The 21,606-nt window shown below is 40.3% G+C and overlaps 3 protein-coding genes across 3 annotated transcripts in view; 2 read left to right on the forward strand and 1 right to left on the reverse strand.

Annotated features, from left to right (window-relative positions):
- The window catches only part of xpo4 (exportin 4), a 64,153-nt gene extending 52,231 nt beyond the window's left edge, over positions 1-11,922 (forward strand). Inside the window, 11 exon segments of the mRNA XM_034146269.1 lie at positions 559-728; positions 1,109-1,283; positions 3,642-3,848; positions 4,829-4,915; positions 5,534-5,714; positions 6,579-6,700; positions 7,204-7,334; positions 7,853-7,970; positions 8,736-8,828; positions 10,388-10,561; positions 10,563-11,922. Of these exon segments, the coding sequence (XP_034002160.1) occupies positions 559-728; positions 1,109-1,283; positions 3,642-3,848; positions 4,829-4,915; positions 5,534-5,714; positions 6,579-6,700; positions 7,204-7,334; positions 7,853-7,970; positions 8,736-8,828; positions 10,388-10,561; positions 10,563-10,586 (1,482 nt within the window). The 3' untranslated portion in view covers positions 10,587-11,922.
- A 2,088-nt stretch (positions 11,923-14,010) lies between these two features.
- Positions 14,011-18,530, forward strand: eef1akmt1 (EEF1A lysine methyltransferase 1). Its single transcript, XM_034146252.1, has 5 exons — positions 14,011-14,065; positions 15,183-15,355; positions 16,883-16,965; positions 17,555-17,841; positions 18,143-18,530. The coding sequence occupies exons 2-5, from the start codon at positions 15,224-15,226 to the stop codon at positions 18,271-18,273; spliced, it is 633 nt and encodes a 210-aa protein (XP_034002143.1). The 5' UTR covers positions 14,011-14,065; positions 15,183-15,223; the 3' UTR covers positions 18,274-18,530.
- Positions 18,531-18,808: 278 nt separating this feature from the next.
- On the reverse strand, positions 18,809-21,176 carry il17d (interleukin 17d). The gene is made up of 2 exons (XM_034146254.1): positions 20,428-21,176; positions 18,809-19,563 (listed from the first exon to the last, which is right to left on the reverse strand). Exons 1-2 carry the CDS (start codon positions 20,724-20,726, stop codon positions 19,254-19,256), a joined length of 609 nt encoding a protein of 202 aa, XP_034002145.1. The 5' UTR covers positions 20,727-21,176; the 3' UTR covers positions 18,809-19,253.
- Positions 21,177-21,606: the final 430 nt, after the last annotated feature.

Consider the following 21,606-nt stretch of genomic DNA (forward strand, 5'->3'; position numbering starts at 1 on the left):
GTATGTCATATTAAAGGTCACCTATTATGCAGAATCCACTTGTTCATGTCTCTTCTACATCAACATGTGTCCCCTCTGTGTAAAGAGATTCTGAAAGTTTCAGGAAAAAAGATTCTCTCTCTTTTTGTCCTGATCCATTTATATAAAAACCTGTCTGAAAATGAGCTGATCAGATTTTGGCCACTTTGTGATGTCATAACGATGTTTTGGCTTGTGTAACCATTAGCCAATCACCAACCAAGGTAACCCCCCCCCCACCTTATCACCTGAATCTCCTCCTAGAGCACCATTGTGTTCTTTTTAACCAAATCTCTCTCAGAGGGGCGTGGGGAGGGGCTCCTTATTTTCATCTAAAGTAACAGACAGAGAATCAGCACTTTTGAAACAGGGCTGAAACAGAGGGGATTATGGGTAATGCTGCAATGATCTGTTTGGTGTTTCAGCCAATCAGAGACATGTTCTGTATATATCTGAGACCTGTAATATATTGATGAAAAACAGTATAATAGGGGACCTTTAACACCAGATGTTTTTCCTCCGACTGTTCCCCCTCCTCAGATCAGCATCCCCCTGATCACAGCGTTCGGTGCGGACACAGAGGGAGCCCAGTGGATTGTGGGATATCTCCTGGAGAAGGTGATAAACAACCTGTCGGTGTGGAGCTCGGAGCCCGGGCTGGCCAACGACACCGTGGAGCTGCTGGTGACGCTGGTGGAGAAGAGGGAGAGGTGAGGACAGAGAGGGGATGAGGGTTGGGTTAGGACACAGGACATTATAGATGTGTTGTTTATATTTGCTGAGGATAGCACATGTCATACATTTCAGCTCTCTAATGAAGTTATAAAAACATTCCACATTTTTGTTGGAATGAAACACCTTAGAGCGTTATGAGGATCTATTTTTTCTTTCAGTGATAATCAAAACATCGATATCAACCAAATTTGATTGTGCCAAAAAAAACTGTATTTATTTTCAATGGTGGAATTAATGTTAAAATTGATCAAAACGTTTTAAACCAGTATTTCTGAGGTATTTTTGGTGTAATAATCAGAACTTACCTCACCACAGACTCTAACAGACCCTTCCTCTTTCTCTTCCTCCTCCTCAGGGCTAACATCGTGGTTCAGTGTGAGGGTTGGTGGAGCTTGGCGAAGCAGTTTGCGAGCCGCAGCCCCCCCCTCCACCTGCTGTCCAGCCCCGTGCAGCGGACCCTGATGAAGGCTCTGGTCCTCGGGGGCTTCGCTCACATGGACTCTGACGCCAAGCAGCAATACTGGGCTGAGGTAATGTGTGTTAGTGTAACAAATAAGGCCGAATTAACTAGTTAATTAATTAAATACAAATAAACAGAAAAACATTATTCTTCAACTATTTCAGTCAAAAGTCAAAAAGTCAACTTTATTGTCAATCTTCCAGTTTGTGTGTACAGACGGAGAGATCGAAATACCGTTTCCCACAATCCCGAATACAAAACAAATGTATATAAAAACATGTGTGCAAATATGTGTATATATATATATATATACACAGAATCAAAGACACATTTGTACATGTGCACACATTAAAGGTGGGGTAGGTAATTTTGGAGAAACCGGCTTGAGTGCGCTAGAATTTGAAAATACACAGCCGGACAAAATCTGCCACTTCCGTACAGAGCCCCTCCTCCAACACACACGAACGCGCACATGACCAATGAGGGCACGATATAAGTTTGTGCACAGATGGAAGGCTGACAGGCAGGTAGGCCATCCAGTTATTTTAGCCGGGCCGGCTAAATGATTGGTCGTGCTTTTTACAGTACTACGGCTTCCACAGATTATATTTTTTAATGTATTTTTTGTCAAAGCACTTCAGATATTCATTGCTATCGGGATGTTAAGAGCATTCCATGGAATATAACAAAAAGTGTATCTCGAGCCGGTTTCTCAAACTTACCTACCCCACCTTTAAGACCTAAATAAAAACACAACAATCAATATATACAAAATAACAGTTACTTCAATATCTTGAGAATGTGCATTGTATTAGTGTAACAAATAAGGCCGAATTAATTAGTTAAGTAATGAAATAAAAAGAAACAGAAAAACATTATTCTTCAACTATTTTGATAAACAACTAGAAAAAACTGCCAAATTCAACTCTTCAAATGTAAACGGTCAGTTTTCCAGTTGAATGAAGGATTATTATCAACATTTCAGATGCGTTCACTTTCATGTGTGCCTCCAGATAAAGTGGCTACAACATCTGGTTTGTCTGACTGCTCTCTGTGATGTGCCAGATCTATACATGTAGGAGTACATGTTATTATAATTAAAACAAAGGATCTAATAACCAAAACTAAGAAAATAAGACGCGACTAGAACGAACATTTTAAGGTCTGATAATTAACTAAATAACTCATCATTGCTGTAGTTTGTGTTGTCATTAAATCTCCTTTAAAAACACACCTAAACAAAGTGTGTGATGTTGAGAGTTATGGAGCTCTGCAGGTCTGAGGATGAGGAGGAGTGATGGATGCAGTCCGTAATATTCCCCGTGGAGCCTTCCTCCCGCCTGTAGAACTTGATCCCTTTTGTGATCCTGCAGGCCTTTTGTCTTAATAGGCTGACGGTAGTAAATGTGGGTGCAAAGCCACAATGACTCCAGAGTAATTATGGGGGTGGGGGGCGGGACGGCAGCTGTCGGCTCCTGCAGCTGCGTGTCTGAACTCGGATGGCTCTGTAGGAGGAGGAGGAGGAGGAGATATGGAGCAGACGACTGATCAAACAGCCCTTATGTTACATTTCTACAATCTCTATCTCTCCCTACATGCACCGAGAAATCACCGTCAGCATCAAGTCACTCAGAGTTAGTTTGATTCGTTCAGGATGTCCCCACTGAGTTCAGATTATAAAACCGGTCTGTGCAAAGACTTCAATATTAAAACCACTTAAAAGCAGCTTCCTATAAATGGGTATTATGTATTTTCAGCAGTGATGAAAGAAGTACTGAGATCCTTAATTAAAGTAAAAAAACTCCATTACTAGTACAAGTCCAGATTTCCAAACACTGTATGTATTGTAAGTCAAAACAGTACCTAAGTAAAGCACTTTATTTATGCAAACATTGCAAGTTTTTAAAAGAAAATAAATAGTCCCATTTAAATGTGTGAATTTACTGCAAGATAAAGTACAGATAGACACTTCCATTTCTACTTAAAATGTGTGGCGACGTACGTGCCACACGAATACATCTTATATTAACCCCCCTGTTTCCCTCCAGATTAAGGAGGTCAATTACTAGATCGTAATGTATAATAATATTTTGTATATGTTTTAATGGAGAACATTACTTGCAAATATTGTGGGGTAAGAAGTACAATATTTCCCTCTGAAATGTCATGTAGTATAAGTAGAATAAAGCACTATTAAATGAAAATACTCAAGTAAAGTATAAGTCAAAACTGTACCTAAGTAAACCACTTAACAAACATTAAATAGTCCCATTAAATGTGTCAATTTTCTGCAAAATATAATACAGATAGACACTTACATTTCTACTCTCAAATGTTAAGCGACATGACGAATATGATGAATGAAGTACTGTCAGTCCCATATGAACACATCTTACGGTCGTATATTAACCCCCCTGTTTCCCCCCAGGTGCTCCACCCTCTGCAGCAGCGCTTCCTGAACCTCATCAACCAGGAGAACTTCGCTCAGATCAGCCAGCAGGAAGCCGTCAAACAGGAGATCATCGCCACGTTAGAGGCTCTGTGCGGCATCGCCGAGGCAACGCAGATCGACAACGTGGTGCAGCTCTTCTCCTTCCTCATGGACTTCCTGTCCAGCTGCATCGGACTCATGGAGGTAAGAGCAAGGGAGAGGAGGAGGAGGAGGAGGAGGAGGGGGGGAGAGGAGGTTCAACAAATATTAAAGGTCCCCTATTACACTGGGTTACCTTGGTTGCTGATTGGCTAATGGTTACACAAGCCAAAAAAATCGTTATGACATCATAAAGTGGCCAAAATCTGATCAGCTCATTTTCAGACAGGTTTTTATATAAATGGATCAGGACAAAAAGAGAGAGAATCTTTGTTCCTGAAACTTTCAGAGTCTCCTTACACAGAGGGGACACATGTTGATGTAGAAAAGACATGAAGAAGAGGAGGCACATGTTGATGTAGAAGAGACATGAAGAAGAGGGGACACATGTTGATGTAGAAAAGACATGAAGAAGAGGGGACACATGTTGATGTAGAAGAGACATGAAGAAGAGGGGACACATGTTGATGTAGAAAAGACATGAAGAAGAGGGGACACATGTTGATGTAGAAGAGACATGAAGAAGAGGGGACACATGTTGATGTAGAAGAGACATGAAGAAGAGGGGACACATGTTGATGTAGAAAAGACATGAAGAAGAGGGGACACATGTTGATGTAGAAGAGACATGAAGAAGAGGGGACACATGTTGATGTAGAAAAGACATGAAGAAGAGGGGACACATGTTGATGTAGAAGAGACATGAAGAAGAGGGGACACATGTTGATGTAGAAGAGACATGAAGAAGAGGGGACACATGTTGATGTAGAAAAGACATGAAGAAGAGGGGACACATGTTGATGTAGAAGAGACATGAAGAAGAGGGGACACATGTTGATGTAGAAGAGACATGAAGAAGAGGGGACACATGTTGATGTAGAAGAGACATGAAGAAGAGGGGACACATGTTGATGTAGAAGAGACATGAACAAGTGGATTTTGCATAATAGGTGACCTTTAAAATACTTAAATCTAAACTAGTTCATGGATTATTTTCATCTAAAACATTTCATGTCGTTGCTCAGGTGTACAGCAACACGCCGGAGACGATAAACCTCATCATTGAGGTGTTTGTGGAAGTGGCTCACAAGCAGATCTGTTACCTGGGAGAGGTGAGTGACTTCTTATCTTACCTCCATTGTTTTACCTGCTTTAAGAAAACTGAAAGGATACCATGAAGATGATGCACTTTAATCAGTTCAGGAATGTACCAGATCTGTCATGTATGAATCAAGAACTGGTCACAGAAACCTAAACTTAACTTGTGTCTTCAGCTGTGTCGGTTTTATTGTCATATGCACAAAGCTACAGTGTAGACATGGCAATGAAATGATTCTGACCTGAGCTCCTCCAACAATGCAACATGTATAATAAAATACAGTATTTCTTTAAGAGAAAAAATATATATATATGTTAGTAATTTCGTTTTTGGGAGAAGGGGTGGGATTAAATAAGTGTAAACTTCTTCCCACCCCTTTTCGGATGTGTAATTAAGTCGATTATTTGTTTTTACATAATTTAGAATCAGTAATATTTTTGTATATCAATTTGACACTGCTTAATTTTGTATTGTATAATAATTCTCATGTTAAATTGTTGTATTATTGTTTTACACATTCGAAATAGATCTAATCAAATCAAATACAAACTAAAAAGTAGTGGAAAAAGACTGTATACATGTCAATAGAATATGGGATATTCTGTGAACTCTCCTCTGTGTCCGGGTCCAGGCGAAGTGCATGAAGCTGTACGAGGCGTGTCTGACGCTGCTTCAGGTCTACGCCAAGAACAACCAGAACAGGAAGCGCTGTGACGCCGGGGCGGAGGAGGAGCAGTACCAGGACCTGCTGCTCATCATGGAGCTGCTCACCAACCTGCTGTCCAAGGAGTTCATCGACTTCAGCGACACCGGTCAGTCCCATGAACACATTTTGTCAAATTTCTGAGACAAAAGTCAAAATTCTGAGAAAGAAAGTCGAAACTCTGAAGAAAAAGTCAACAATTTGAGAAACAATGAATCCTTGTATCTGGAAAACATACTTCCTATGAAAAAAACCACTAAGACAATGGAGAAAAATGAATGTGAACAAATCAGTTTATTTCAGTTTACAGGGTGAAATCATTTTCTTATGAAAAAGTAATTTTTTAGGTGAAAGAATACATGAATCAGAATGACTCCTTATATTCTCCGGGCAGAAAGAAAGACAGGTGGAATTCAATATGAAACACAGGTAAAACAAACCAAGATTTGTTATTGTTTACTGATTTTCCATCTTATTTAGACTGAACTCTTTTCTATAAAAAGGCCTTTACAGACTGAGGGGTTTCTTTTATAAATTACACATGTTATGAATCCTTTATAACGGGACATGAAAATTACGGGGCGTAGAACAAACACATTTTTTTTTACTTTAACGAGATTGATTTTCCACCGAGATATCAAACTTTTATTTAAATATTATAATTTGTTTGTTTGAGGTTAACTTTGCAACATCTGTCCAGGGACTATGATGCAAAAAGGCCTTTTGTCCAACTCCTTAACAGCAGTTTCAATTAATGTGTACCATCCCTGTTAAATTAACTAATAGATAAATAACGCTTATCATTGCTAATGTTCAATTTTTAAACTCCTGTGTGGTTAAGCAGTATTTACATTGTTACTCTACCTATTTTTCTATAACGTGAAGATTTGTTTACCTACTTTTGATACATGCTCTGATAGAACAACTGTATGCTGTTGAAAAGAAATAATAAATAAACCCCCGTGTGTTTCAGACGAGGTGTTCAGGAATCAGGACCAGGGCACTCCGGCCTCCAGTCGACCGGTGTCCGCAGCAGATGTTGTTCTTTACGGCGTCAACATCGTCCTCCCTCTCATGTCTCAGGACCTGCTCAAGGTGAACACGCATGTTTTACGGGTTCATCTACAAAGGGCTACACTAGGGTTTGGTGATATGACTGTGTAAACCTTTAAACAGGAGATACACATATATATATATTTTCCATCTCTCACATACTTATGTACATATAATAACTTGCTTTATATCTTGTTATTGTTAATTTGTAAATTCAACATGTATATTTTCTACTTTCTTGTTTATTTCTAGTCTTTTAATTTGTATTATACAATGCCATGTCTTTGTATGCTGCTGCAACACAAACATTTCCCAAATTGGGATCAAACAGTACTATCTTATCTTAAATGTGTGCTGAGTAGAGATTTTTGCAATTCTGTCTTGACCACAAACGCAATCTTGAGTTTATCGCACAATATCACTACATTGCTATCTCGTATTTCCAGCTGGCCATATCGCTCAATCCCAGGCTACTGTATTGTTCTGTATCAGTGATGAAGATGTTCTGTGAGCTCCTGCTGATGGTGTCCTTTGTTTTCCTCCAGTTCCCCTCCCTGTGTAACCAGTACTACAAGCTCATCACCTTCATCTGTGAGATCTTCCCAGAGAAGATCCCTCAGCTGCCTGAAGAACTCTTCAAAAGCCTCATGTTCTCCCTGGAGCTGGGAATGACCTCGTATCCTCTCACTCTCTCTCTCTCTCTCTCTCTCTATCTCTCTCTCTGTGTGTGTGTGTGTGTGTGTGTGTGTGTGGTGTGTGTGTGTGTGTGTGTGTGTGTGTGTGTGTGTGTGGTGTGTGTGTGTGTGTGTGTGTGTGTGTGTGTGTGTGTGTGTGTGTGTGTGTGTGTGTGTGTGTGTGTGTGTGTGTGTGTGTGTGTGTGTGTGTGTGTGTGTGTGTGTGTGTGTGTGTGTGTGTGTGTGTGTGTGTGTGTGTGTGTGTGGGTGTGTGTGTGTGTGTGTGTGTGTGTGGTGTGTGTGTGTGTGTGTGGTGTGTGTGTGTGTGTGTGTGTGTGTGTGGTGTGTGTGTGTGTGTGTGTGTGTGTGTGTGTGTGTGTGTGTGTGTGTGTGTGTGTGTGTGTGTGTGTGTGTGTGTGTGTGTGTGTGTGTGTGTGTGTGTTCGTTCCTGGTCCAGCCCCTCAACAGAGAAAATGTGTATTACTTCGTAGTGTGTGTGCTCCTTAACGTGTGTGTTCAGAATGAGTTCGGAGGTCAGCCAGCTGTGTTTGGAGGCTCTCTCTCCTCTCGCTGAGCAGTGCGCTAAAAACCAGGAGAAGGACACGCCGCTCTTCATCGCAACCCGTCACTTCCTCAAGGTATAGCACACACCTTACCATAATAAAATGTGTAAATGTAATAAAAAAATGACACGATAAAACAAATTAACCTAAGTTATCCTTCATGATTGTCCATCAACAATGTTTATCAGAATCCCTTTATTAGTCCCACGGAGGGGAAATGTGCGTCGTTACAGCAGGAAAAAGAGCCACAGACGGCTTAATGTTACATATGTTAAGAATGTGACATGCATTTTAAAAAAGTACTAAGTTATGATATAATAAAAAGTTACATAATTAAAAAAAATACACATCCTGTAACTGTTCTTAGGATTTAGCAGCCAGGTATATATTACACAGTTATTAACGGCATTTATATATTGCACATAGTTTGTTGGTATTTAGCAGCAAGGGGTGATATACAGTAGTCTGTGTTGTGTGTGTGTGTGTCATCAGATCCTCATATCAAACTAAATATAAAAGTATTGAACTCTGATACTCAGCTGCCTCAAATGATAAGCAGTTTTGACCAAACATTGTAGGCCAGATATCAACACGACAGTCCTCTCTATTCTGAAGCGGTTGTTAACCAGTAACCCTTTTGTTCAGCGCTAGTTTTTAATAACTCTAAAAGAGGTTGTAGTGCTAGTCTGTGAGCGATTTTATATAATGAACCAACATTAACAATAAACAGAAATAAATTGCTGAACTGTTGTAAACTGTCTAAATGTTCTTTCAACACTATTTTGGATGTCCTCTCTTGCTTTGTAATAATTCTCCTCTCCACACCCTCTGTGCCTCCAGCTGGTGTTTGACATGCTGGTCCTGCAGAAACACAACACAGAGATGACGGTGGCAGCAGGAGAAGCTCTCTACACACTCGTGTGCCTGCACCAGGTGAGGAAACGCATACAAAACACACCTTTCAGAAACAGGGAACTCCAGCAGTTTAACCCTTTGATATCAGAGAATACGAGAATGAATACAGCTAATGGTTGGCAATACAAAATGGAACTCACTTACAAGGTTTTAAAAGGTTTGATATTGTACATTTTCCTGTTGTTTTTTTTATAATTACAGGGTGTCCGCGGGGTTTTAAAAAGTATTAAAAGTTGATAAATCAATTTAGCGAAAATGAAGGCTATTAAAAAGTATTAAACGGCATTTTCCAAGGTATTACATTTTGTAGCTTGTTTTCAATAAGTATATAAATTGTCCAAAGAGGTTGTATTCTACAGTCTGCCTGAATGTAATCATTGCGTAGGTGTGTAGTGTGATTCTGTGTAGTTTATTTATGGCATCCCGTTGGATTTGACGTCATCTGAACAGGACATCGCACGCTCACTGCTTGATAGCGTGCGAAGGTCCGTTTACGCCGGTTGTTAAACATCGTTATGGGGAAATGCAAGTTTGCGTCCAAATGGTTGGAAGATAAGGAGGAAGGACAATCAATACTGTATATAGTAAATGTGAGGTAAAGTGTGTCGCCAATGTAACCGGTTAGAACTCGAAGTGGTGATGAGGTCTTAAAATGTATGGAAAGGGTCTTAAAAAAGGTCTTAAAATGTATTACATTTGACTTCAGGATTCCTGCATATACCCTGAATTAACTAAAAGCTTTTAAGACAATCAATGATTTTCTTTTTGATTTTCTTCTCTTAGCAGAGGTTTTATACAAAAAAAACTTCCAGAGGTTTACTCCAACTTCCTGAAGTCAAGAGATGAAATGATAGGAGACTCCTTTTAAATGCTGTTCTTAATGTTAATAGCTACAAGAAAGTTATAACAAACAGCGCCCTCTACTGGACAAACATTGTGACCAAGACACTTTTTTGTGTCTCTATCAGCTGATAATGTTAGCTCTACTCTTAAGGCCCTGACACACCGAGCCGATTTCGGCCGTCGATAGATGTCTGGCCGTCGATGAGCGTCCTGTCGCCCTACCCAGCAAAAGAAATCACTCTGATTGGCTGTTCAGCTTAGCGAATCAGTGCATGAGAAGCGAAACGGAAGTGAAGAAGGCACACACAGACGGCTATTATTTTTCATTTTCCAGTACCGCACTAAACATGTTTTCGATTATAAGTCGTTATGTGAAACAGTCTGTGATGGACGAAAGTGAAAATGGAACGCACGCTATTTGTTGTTTGTGTATTTCACGCAGTCTGTCTTCCGGTTGCCTCTTTTGAATTAAGAATACACACTTCCGCCGCTTGCTGGTAAGGAGAGTTATTGCCACTCACGCATGCGCAGTGCGTACGTGCTACTTGGCCGTCGGCTGAAGTCTTTGCGGTGTGAACTTCCAGTGTGACTTTTTGGCCAATACGCAGGAGACGTGAGGCGACACAACAATCGGGTCCTTCGGGACGTGTTCTTTGGTGTCAATTTGGTGTGTCAGGGCCTTTAAATGTACTTAAATATGTACTTAAATATATTGGTGTGTTTCTCCCCCTCAGGCGGAGTACTCAGAGCTGGTGGAGGCCCTCCTGTCGTCGCAGAGAGACGCTGTCATCTACCAGCGCCTGGCCGACGCCTTCAACAAGCTGACGGCCAGCAGCAGCCCCCCCACCATGGACCGCAAACAGAAGGTGGCGTTCCTGAAGAGCCTGGAGGAGTTCGTGTCCAACGTGGGGGGGGCTGCTCTGCGTCAAATAACCACTGGAAACCTCCGCCTGGGACCCTGTCTGTTGTTCTTTTGCATTTTAAAGAAACCAATCAATAGATGAATGATTTAAATTCATTTTTTAAACAAATCAATAAAAGATCCCCCCCTGCTCCGCCTCTAAGAACTCTGGGTAGCCGAGGCAGCTGGAGGGATCCATCACACTGAATGTTTACCCGCTTCTCAACTCCTCGGATTTCTCTTTTTTTGTATTTTTCCTCCCGCCCCTCGAGCATGATTGACAGACTTAGTGATGAAGATGATGAAGATATGCTGACATGGAGACTAAAGTGCAAAGCAGACGGACTCTTTAGAGGATTCCTGGAGAAATGTTCACCTTAGTGACAAAAAGAGGAGATGGAGCACCACACACACACACAGAGACACAGACACACACACGAGTGACATTGAGGGTAGAAAAAGTTTCAGTTTTTGATAAATGAAGGAGATGTTTATTTTCAGAGTGAGGTTTTTTTAGTTGAAAGTATTAAAAAGGGGCCATTTTGTTTCAAGAATGCCATGGCATACACACACTTCATTTTAACAGTAACACACACACCGCCCCAATCCTTCCCAGAGTGCCTTTGTTTTGATGATTGTTCTGTGTGTGCAGATTTTGGTTTGTCACACACCAACTGACAAAAGAACTGTGCCTGCCATTCGCCGAGAATAAAGGGGGTGCACACACACACACAAAAACACACACACACACAGAAACACATACACACACGTGTGATGAGGGTATGGCCGGTCTTTGGAGTTGCTGAAAGACGCGGCACAGGAGGACAGAAAACCAAAATCAGATTCACTAAAGGGTGTAAATATATATAATGTTTTCAAATCTACGAGAAATGTTTTTTCAAAGACAAAAAAAAAACATGACGGAAATGTTTTTATATGCCAGTTAATTGGCAGGGAGAGATGTACGAGTTCAGCGTTGTATAAAGTTCAGATGAAGAGGGAGCGACTCTGTTTTGACCTTTTTTTTTTTGCAGTTTGATATGTTTTCTCTACTTTGGGTCGTAGTATTATATTGCAGCGTCCTCCCTCTGGGACTCAAAGGCTCGGGTCTCTTTAAAGTTTAGCAGATTTAACTTCAGTAGTATTTTTCTACAGCAGCACACACACCGACGTTTCACTCTTCAACACACTGGATGGAAAGCAGTTTGAGCTGAAGGACAGCAATAACAAACCAAATAAAAAGGAGCAGAGCCACCTCCGCGTTCAGAGCCTAGACTGGTTATTGTTAGAAGACTGTTTTGTTAAAGAAGTGTAAAAGTGTACATAAACTTATTGTATAAAATGTCCTGGCCTCTGCTGCTTTCTTTACACTGGTGTCATGTGTGGTCTTTTATCTATTTCAGTAATAAATGTTATTGTTCCTATCCTCATATTGGCATTTCGGCTACCATACACATAGGGTGTCCGGGGGGTCTGAAAAAGTATTAAAAGTTGATGAATCAATTTAGCGAAAATTAAGGCTATTAAAAAGTATTAAACGGCATTTTCCAAGGTATTACATTTTGTAGCTTGTTTTCAATAAATTGTCCAAAGAGGTTGTATTTTAAAGTGTGCCTGAATGTAATCATTGCGTAGGTGTGTAGTGTGATTCTGTGTAGTTTATTCATGGCATCCCGTTGGATTAGACATCATCTGAACAGGACATTGCACGCTCACTGCTTGATAGCGTGCGAAGGTCCGTTTACGCCGGTTGTTAAAGGTCCCATGTCATGCTTTTCCGGTTATTACCCGTCCCCTTGTGTGTTTATGAAGGTTTTTCTGCATGTAAACGGTCTGCAGAGTCAAAAACCCTCAAAGTACACCCTGTAGCGAGTAAAACTCTAACACAGAAAGACCTGTCTATGCTGCCCCAGAACGCCTCGTTGGAGATTTCTCATTTTCCATTGTTTGCTTCCTGGGTTCTGTGACGTGTGAACACCCAAATCAACAACAAGTGGACCAATCCGCGGAGCACCTCACACACCAGGATCCCTTGGCTAACTAACAGGGAGTCCCATTGACTTGCATAGAGCTCCCTGAACGCTGGTAATAGATGAGTTGGGATCGTGGAGAAATGCTCTCCACAGACCCATTCTCACAGCGTTATAAACCTTTTTCTTACTCAATATCAAGCCACACTTATTGTTTTTACTTCGGCTGTGAGTGTTTGTGTGTGCTCAGGATGAGTTTCGCTGTGTCTCTCTGTATCGCCGACACGGAAACCTGTCCGCTCCTCGCAGCAGCAACAAGCCTCGCAACGTCCCGACCAATCAGAGCACACTGGGCTCACAGGGAGGGGGGGGGCAGGAGCTCCAACAAGCCGTTTAGGACAGAGAGTGAATACACATACTATACAGAGATGCTGTATGAGAAACCAATGTGATTTTGGAAAATTGCACAATTTAAATCTATTCTAGTAGACCTCAACAATGGAAATATATCAGTAGTCATGACATGGGACCTTTAAACAACATCGTTATGGGGAAATGCAAGTTTGCGTCCAAATGGTTGGAAGATAAGGAGGAAGGACAATCAATACTGTATATAGTAAATGTGAGGTAAAGTGTGTCGCCAATGTAACCGGTTAAAGCTCCAAGTGGCGATGAGGTCTTAAAATGTATGGAAAGGGTCTTAAAAAAAGGTCTTAAAAGGTATTACATTTGACTTCAGGATTCCTGCATATACCCTGATACAGCAAGCAGCTATTCTTCAGAAGCATATAGAGGAGAAATATATACTTTCTACTCTCCAATGAAATAGATAACTTAACAGTGGAGGAAAACATCTGATTATTTACTTAAATAACATGCTCTTACATGTAAAGGTTCTGAATTAAAGATGATTACTAAGTAAAAACCATGTAAGTATAATCAGAAATCATTTTAGCTCTACTTACTACTCTTCCTGAGAAGTTTACTTTATAATAAAACTTCCATTTCCAACTTCTTAACTTTATAAACTAAATTAGCTTCAGATTTGTTTTTGTGAATTGCTTGGAAATGCAATATTGACCTCAGATGTATTGTAATACAATTAGAAAGTGGCTTGAAAGTCAAGTTAGACTACCTAAAGTGTGTACTTCATTATAGTCCTTGAGTTATTTAACCAAATTGCACCAAACGCCTTGAATTTAGATATTATTTATAGAGTTTAAAATGTTTTTCTCAGGATTCGCAGATCACTTTTTCATATTCTTCTAAGGTTTGATTTCCTGCACCCTAGTGTATTTTGTGGCAAAGTAGTTCTTAATCTAAATTCATAAAGATATCTATAGTGTATTTTACTACAGATGACAAGTAAACAGCCTGTGTGTTTTTCGGCTGGCGATAATGTAAAATCAATTGAAGTTAGTGTGTTGTCCATAGACTGTATATATAAAGGTGTTGTCCTATGTCAAAAGCAGCCGTACCACGTCATCACGCTGCGACTAGAACTCACATGTCCACAACACAGCAGCAGCGATTCTGATCAGGTTTGTAGCTTTTACATTATTTTAAAACTGTTACTTTTGTGTGTATGTTGTAACAAGCACATAGTTCATCTGTGAAGTTAACTGTATTTAATCCGCAGTTTATTATCAGAACAGAAAGCGACGATCTTCGCGGTCTTTCATTCATTTATTTAAAGGCAACATCAGTGCTGGAAGAAGTATTCAGATATTAAACACAAGTTAAAGTAGAAATACTACAAAACTACAATACATACTACAGTGTAAACAAACTATTTTACAAGCGACACTCCTGCATTTAAAGTGTAAGCATCATAATGTGCTAAAAGTACCAAACGAAAAATACTCTTTATGGAGAATGACCCATTTCAGAATAAAATGTACATTCAATTATTGTTCATTACTTTTGATTCATGCATGTACTGCTGGTGAAGGTGGAGCTAATCGTAACTACTTAACAAAGAGCTGTGCATCATAATTGTATATGTTGTATTCATAATCGGAATCTGCAAAGCTGTCAAATAAATATGTAGTGGAGTAGAAGTACAATATCTGCCTCTGAATTTAGTGAAGTAGAAGCATAGTGTATCAGGAAATAAACAACAACTCAAGAACAATTTAGGGGAAGCTGTTACATTATACACCATTTAGTTATTTTATATATGTCTCTTGCCTTTGCACCAACAAACCAAAGGAAGTTCCTGGCATGTGCAAACCAACTTCAGAATCTGATTTATTGCAGAGATTGAAGGTTATGCCTAAATGAGAAATACATCTCCAAATGTTGAATAAATATGAACATGTTTATTTAGCTATAATACAGTTTTATCATGTCAAGTCTACTACAAGTTAACAAATAATAATTAATTTAATATTTGCACGCTAAAGGCTCTTTGAGCAGGTTTTCTCTCAGTGATTGTGCTGTAATGTTAAATGTTTGTTGTTCATGTATTGCGTCTTGATATTTGTCCATGTTGAAGTTACACATGGAGCTACTGTGATGCAAGTCACATTTCAGACTTGATCTGACAAATAAAGTGTTATCGTATCGTAATATCTCAGATTTCTAACAAGTTACCTACCAGCTTAACTGAACCAGCCAAAATAAAATCAATTTTCAACCTATTTTTTTTTGTTTCAGGATTTGTGTTCCTTTTATCCTTCATCCTGGTCTTCCTCACCATGAGTGACAGTGACGAAGACGCCCCGGCGCTGTCCGCTCACACGCTGGCCGCCCTGCAGGACTTCTACAGGGACACCAGCAGCAGCTCAGCATCAGACCAGTTCACTGTGGGGGCCGTGGGGGAGGACTGGGTGAGTCCAGGGAGACACACACACGACTGACATGTGACGTGTTTGATTCAGAAGGGATGATCAAAATAATGTACAGTATGTAGCACAAGTTTACAATGTGCTTCAGAGACAGAGAAAGTGTAAAATACAGTGCAACTAAGAGCAAGAGGAAAACAAATGGGGATTAATATTAAGAATCAGAATACCTTTATTAGTCCCACAGAGGGGAAATGTACATTGTTACAGCAGAAAAGAGCCAAAGACAGCTTAATGTTACCTAAGAAGCATGCATAAAAAAGTGTTAAAGATACAGAAATTATAATAAAATAAGTTACAAAATACACATCCTGTAACAGTTCTGAGGATCTAGCAGCCAGGAAGAAAAAAAACTCAATGTAAAAATACCCAATAACATTTTTTAAATAACGTAAATGTTCAGGGAGACAGAAACACTAGTGACATGTTCTCTGTTTGATTCAGAAGAGATGATCATTTAATCTTGATGTACAGTATGTGGCTCTTTTCAAAAACAAGTTTACGAAGTGCTTCAGAGACAGAGACGGTGTGAAATACTTCTTGCACTATTTTTTATTTGTATTTTTGTATTTTATTATATATGTTGCAACGTTGGAGGAGTTCAGGTCAGAAGACTTTCATTGCCATTTCTACACTGTAGCTTTGTGTATATGACAATAAAACCTTTGAATCTTGAATCTAAGAGCAAGAGGGAAAAAAAACGGGGATAAATATTTAGAAGACATCCGGGAAAAATGTAAAAATACCCAATAACATTTTTAAATTAAAGTACATTTTTTTTAAATATATATTTAAAACACTACATCTTTTGTGAACTTTAAATGTCAGTCTTGGCACGAGGTCATTAATCCATTATTGGTCAGGTTTAAAGTGAAACTCTGTATAGTTTAAAGCACATGTGTCAAACTGAAGGCCCGGGGGCCAAATCCGGCCCTTGGTGGATTTAATTTCGGACCGCAGGATAATTTCTAATAACTATTAGATCTGGCCCTCCGGTATATTGCACGCACACCTTCACTCAATCCTGAGGGTCTCCTCAGCTCAGAGCCTGACCCCAAACATTGCACACTGAGTTTCAATGGATGTTTCCTTCTGCACTTTTTCTCTCACGACAACAGGGCATGTTTGGTTTTTTCTTTGAGGGAAATAGTTTTTTTGAAGCTGTTGTTGGCCTGTGGAAAAATGTAATCATAAGAAATGACTCCGGAAAAGCTTCAGATAGAGCCATAAGAAATGAATGCAACTGATTATTTAATGTTTAATGTTGTTTTTATAGGCAATAATTTAAGCTTAGTTAGTTCCAGGTTTAATATGTGCAATAAGTTCATTTCAATAAGTTTTGCAATAAACATTGAACCAGTCCGGCCCTCGACTAGTACCCATTTTTTGGCCCACTGTGTATTTGAGTTTGACACCCCTGATTTATAGCATGCGATCAGATGAACTGATGTAACGTTGTTGATCAGTTATTAAAGTTCAGAGTGTTAGTAGTAATTGTCTGTGTTTCTGCAGAGCCTGAGTCAGTTCTGGTACAGTGACGAGACGGCAGCTCAGCTAGCAGAGGAGGCCGTACGGGAGGCTGGAGAGGGAGGCAGGTAAAAACACACACACACACGCACACGCACACACACACACACATACATACATACATACATACATACATACATACATACCCATACATACATACATACACATACATACACACACACACACACACACACACACACACACACACACACACACACACACACACACACACACACACACACACACACACACACACACACTTCATTTAATGAAGTACTGTTCTATTTGTTTTTACACTTTCCACGCCATAAAACATTGTTATGAGGTCCTTTACAATAACCTTCATGACTACAGTGTCTTTTTATGAAATACTATACTATGACTTTGATGATAAACAATATGATACATTTGCATTAAATCTAAGCTTCTCGTCGAGGGCGTTGTTTAATACTCACATTCTGCTGCCTTTGTTTTCTTGTCTATTTTCTGATTTTGTGTATAAACAATGATATTTCTCTTCTATGATGGATTGATTCTGAACATTGGTGCAAAATGGCAGCTGCAGAAAGAAAGTCCTCTCTCTGCTTCTGGGAAATCAATCAATCACAACCAGACATTAAAGCTTCATCTCCTATGTCTGTCTCTCTTCCCCTGCAGGATAGCGTGTGTGAGCGCTCCCAGTGTTTACCAGAAGCTGAAGCAGGGCTCGGTGTCCGGCTCTGATCGAGTGTCGGCCGTCGTGTTGGAGTACGACCGGCGCTTCTCCACGTACGGCGAGGACTTCCTGTTCTACGACTACAACGAGCCGCTGGCCCTCTCCAACGCGCCGCCGCAGAGCTTCGACTTCGTCATCGCCGACCCGCCGTACCTCTCAGAGGAATGTCTGACTAAAGTGGCCCAAACCGTGAAGTACCTGAGCAAAGGCAAAGTGCTGCTGTGCACAGGTGAGAGGGGGGGGGACTTTTTATTACAATATAAAGTCACAAAGACGATTTATTTAAGATAAATCTGTGACAGAGACTAAACACAATGGACTGCAGTTTGAGAGACTCTTCTAAAAAACATTTAATCTGCTGTGAGATAAAAACGTTTTTAAAGATTTAATATCCAATAATTACACACTTGTGTTTCAATAAGACTAGACCTATGATAAAGATTTGGTTGAATGATGTACTCTCATTATCCCTAATGTTTCACCGTGTCACAAATGTCTGATTCTTAACATCTGATGTTTTTACTCTACAGGAGCCATCATGGAGAAAGTGGCCAAAGAGCTTCTGGATGTGAAAATGTGCAGCTTCCTGCCAAAACACAACAAAAACTTATCCAACGAGTTTCGCTGTTTCGTCAACTATCCGTCTCGACTGCTGTCCTGAGCCTCTGATTGGTCCAGAGAGAGAGAGAGAGCATGAAGGAGGGGGGACGACTTGGACTGATCCTGAACTTGTGAATGAAGGACTCAAAGATGAACAAATACTTCGTCATCTGCTGGCTAAAAACAGTTATTCAAAACATGGAAAATGTTGGTTAGTAGTTTCTGTTAGTATTCAAGCAAAAAAACAGCAAATATTTGGTGGTTCAGTTTCTCAAATGTTTTTAATATCATTTTTAATTAAATATATTTTACCATGAATCTTTGACTGTAGAAAATGACGATGGACATATTCAAATGTTTTACTAAATTCTTCTGTTGTTGTAAAAGCTGCTGTGAAGTTTTTTTATTTAAGTGTGAAAACCGTTTTTACATCAGTAGGTGGCAGCATTGATCAGGTTATAGGTGATAATGAGACATTTTATCCCATCGTTCAATATTCGTTTGCTTTTACTTTTAAAAGGTTGGGTCCACCCAAATTACAAATAATGTTCTCATGTATTGTATTCGATCTTAAATGCACACGGTTTACTTTTTCCTGCATTTTGCTTGCACCATTGTTTAAATTGTGCTGTTTTTATTGCACTACTTTTCTTCCTTATTTCTATGACAGTTCATTGTCAAAAACTGCACTGTAACGTTTGAGCATTTGACAATGAAGCTTGAATCTTTGTAGTCAAGAAATCATCAAGTTTGGGTTCTCGAAGGCCAAATCCAAGTTTAGATTAAAGTGGTCTGGATATAAAATCTTATTTAGGAACGAAACAGACACAAAAACTGACCTTATTTACTTCTATGTGAAGATCAGAAACTCCGTGCTAAACCCTTTATCATCCAAATAGTCCCTATGACTGTTAATGATAGCTTCTTATTTGCAGGTACAATTAAATTAAATTGCTTCAAATGTCAGTTGGTGGAAGATGATGACCCAAAGAAAGTGGGTCAGGTGTATAAAACTCATCCAGAGTCCCACACTCTGCTCCTTCACACCTTCCTCCCCTTGGACCCGGCCTTGCTCTCGGCTCTCTTCAGGCTCTGGTTGCCCGCCACCTCCCTATCTTTCTCCTGCAGGGGGACGCAGGTGCAGCCCACCGCGATGGAGACGTACACTTCGGTGTATGAGTGTCTCCCCCCCAAACAGGACCCGGCTCTCCGCAGGATGACGGAGGGCGCGTACACCGGGGTGCTCCGGTAGCGCAAGCTCTCCTTCCCGTAGGGCCCGAACAGGCAGCCCGTGCACAGGCAGTACGCCTCCGGGATGTAGCGGGGGTACCGGGCTGGGTCGTAGGAGATCCTGGGGTGAAAACAATTAACATATCAGTTTTTCATTGGGTCACCTTATTGCTATTGAAAGGAAATGGGACTTTTCAATGAAGAAACTGCAGAACCTTAATCATGGTGCAGTCAGTGTAGTTATCAAATGCTACATGAGTTGGAGTCACTGAGACTCAAGAAATGGAAGCAATTGAAAAAAAATCTATACTTTTCAATAAAGAACAGCAGAATTTTCATAAAATTACTCAAATAAAGAAGTGCGTTGTAATTTGTAATCATATCTGGCATGGCATGGAAGTTAACAGGTCCCATAATATGGAAGCTGTTTAAAGGAAATGAGACTTAGGACTAAAGAATATATTATGTGTATAATAACATTCAAATAAAATAGAAGAAATCCAATAAAGTCGTGTGTCCTACATGTCCAGTGTAATAATACATTTCTGCATTGATATTGGGTCAAATGATATTGCCTGCAAATGATATGGAAGCTTTACAAATAAGTAAAAGTGATTTTCTGCATACAAATATTCGGCAGAAGAAACACTAAAATCCAATAAAAAGAGGTGTGTCTTAATTGACCAGTGAAGTCATAATATCTGTTTTGGATTAGGAGCCAAAAGATCACAAGACACGGAAGCATATATTTAAAAGAAAATATACTGATGAACATATTCACATACAATTGAAAAATAACACTAACATCCCAAAAGGAAAGGTGTGTCTTGTTTGTCCAGTGTAATAGTTATAAGGTCACATGACATTCTATGTCTATTGAAAAAACTGAAATGATCCTCCATTAATATTTATGTAAATCAATCACCCAGTTTAAACGGTTATTTATTGATGGTCCAACAACAGCATATTATCCCCCTGCTCTCACCGGTAGGCCCAGGGGGAGATGCTGAGCAGGTTCACCGAGAGGCGGGTCTTGCGGTCGGCGGGAGCGCGTGCTGCTGCGGCCGGGCACGTGAGGTTGAGTTTTTCCTGCGGCTCGAGCTCCAGCGCGTGGTGGAAAGCGCTCATCACTCCAACAGAGAGTCGCCCGAACATCTGCTCCAGGATCTCCTCCGGGAGGTCCAGGCAAGACCGGTTCCTGGTGGCTTTCTTCCGGACCCGAACCGCCCCGAGCGGCCAGCCCAGCAGCAGCAGCAGCAGCACGAGGATCCGTGGAGGAAACATGGAGATGTGGTGTGCCAAAAACTCAAAAAGTTTACCTGCGCGCTTTTATCGTCTTTGATTTTCTTGAATATGAAGATTTAAAAGTATGACTCCAGTTGAAGCTACTTCCCTCGGTTATAATCCAGTGAAATGTTGGAGTGTCACAGTCACAGTCCACATCTTGGACACCGAGGCACATGCGCGCCGCCATGGACACTGTGGAAACATTTTGGCACAACTCGTCCTCAGGGCCGCCAGGTGTAATAATTGACTCAGAATGAGAAATAATTACCGAGTTGCAAGTTTCACACTTCCCGTTTCAGCTAACTGTTAAGAAAAAAATGCCAACAAGAGTGTTTTCATGCTGCTTTTCTCCTCCGAAGTGTGCGTAAAGTTTTAAAAAAATCGTAACTGCGCACTGAAACCACTTGATCCATCGAGCAGGACGAGTTTAAATCACACTGAAGGACACACTGATAGAGTCCAGTCGCACTCCGGTGATAAAAGAGGCCGGAGTGGGAGAGAGTGGGAAGTCCAGACTGCTGGCTCTCTCTCTGCTGGATCCTGGCTTCACACCAGAGTTTACTTCACTCCACTCAAGATAAACTAGATCCAGTTTTAACAACCTCTTCTGTCCGCTCCGGTTTCACAAAGAAATTATCACCTCTAGTTCAAACCATTAATACATACAACTCATGTTTAACTGTTTTAAAAAGCCCATTGTAGTGTCTTTCTTCTGTCAAAGACCCCATTACTGCCTGTCACTTTTTTATGATGTGCAGCATTCAGATTTATGTGAGGAAAAAGCTTTAAAATATGATTCATATAAAAAGACAGTTAGAGCATAACTCAATACAGTTTACCCTTCACTAAATCTTTGGTTGGATTTGTGTGATTTTAT

The sequence above is a fragment of the Trematomus bernacchii genome, unplaced genomic scaffold, assembly GCF_902827165.1.
Source record: "Trematomus bernacchii unplaced genomic scaffold, fTreBer1.1, whole genome shotgun sequence".
In the NCBI taxonomy this organism is placed as follows: domain Eukaryota; kingdom Metazoa; phylum Chordata; class Actinopteri; order Perciformes; family Nototheniidae; genus Trematomus; species Trematomus bernacchii.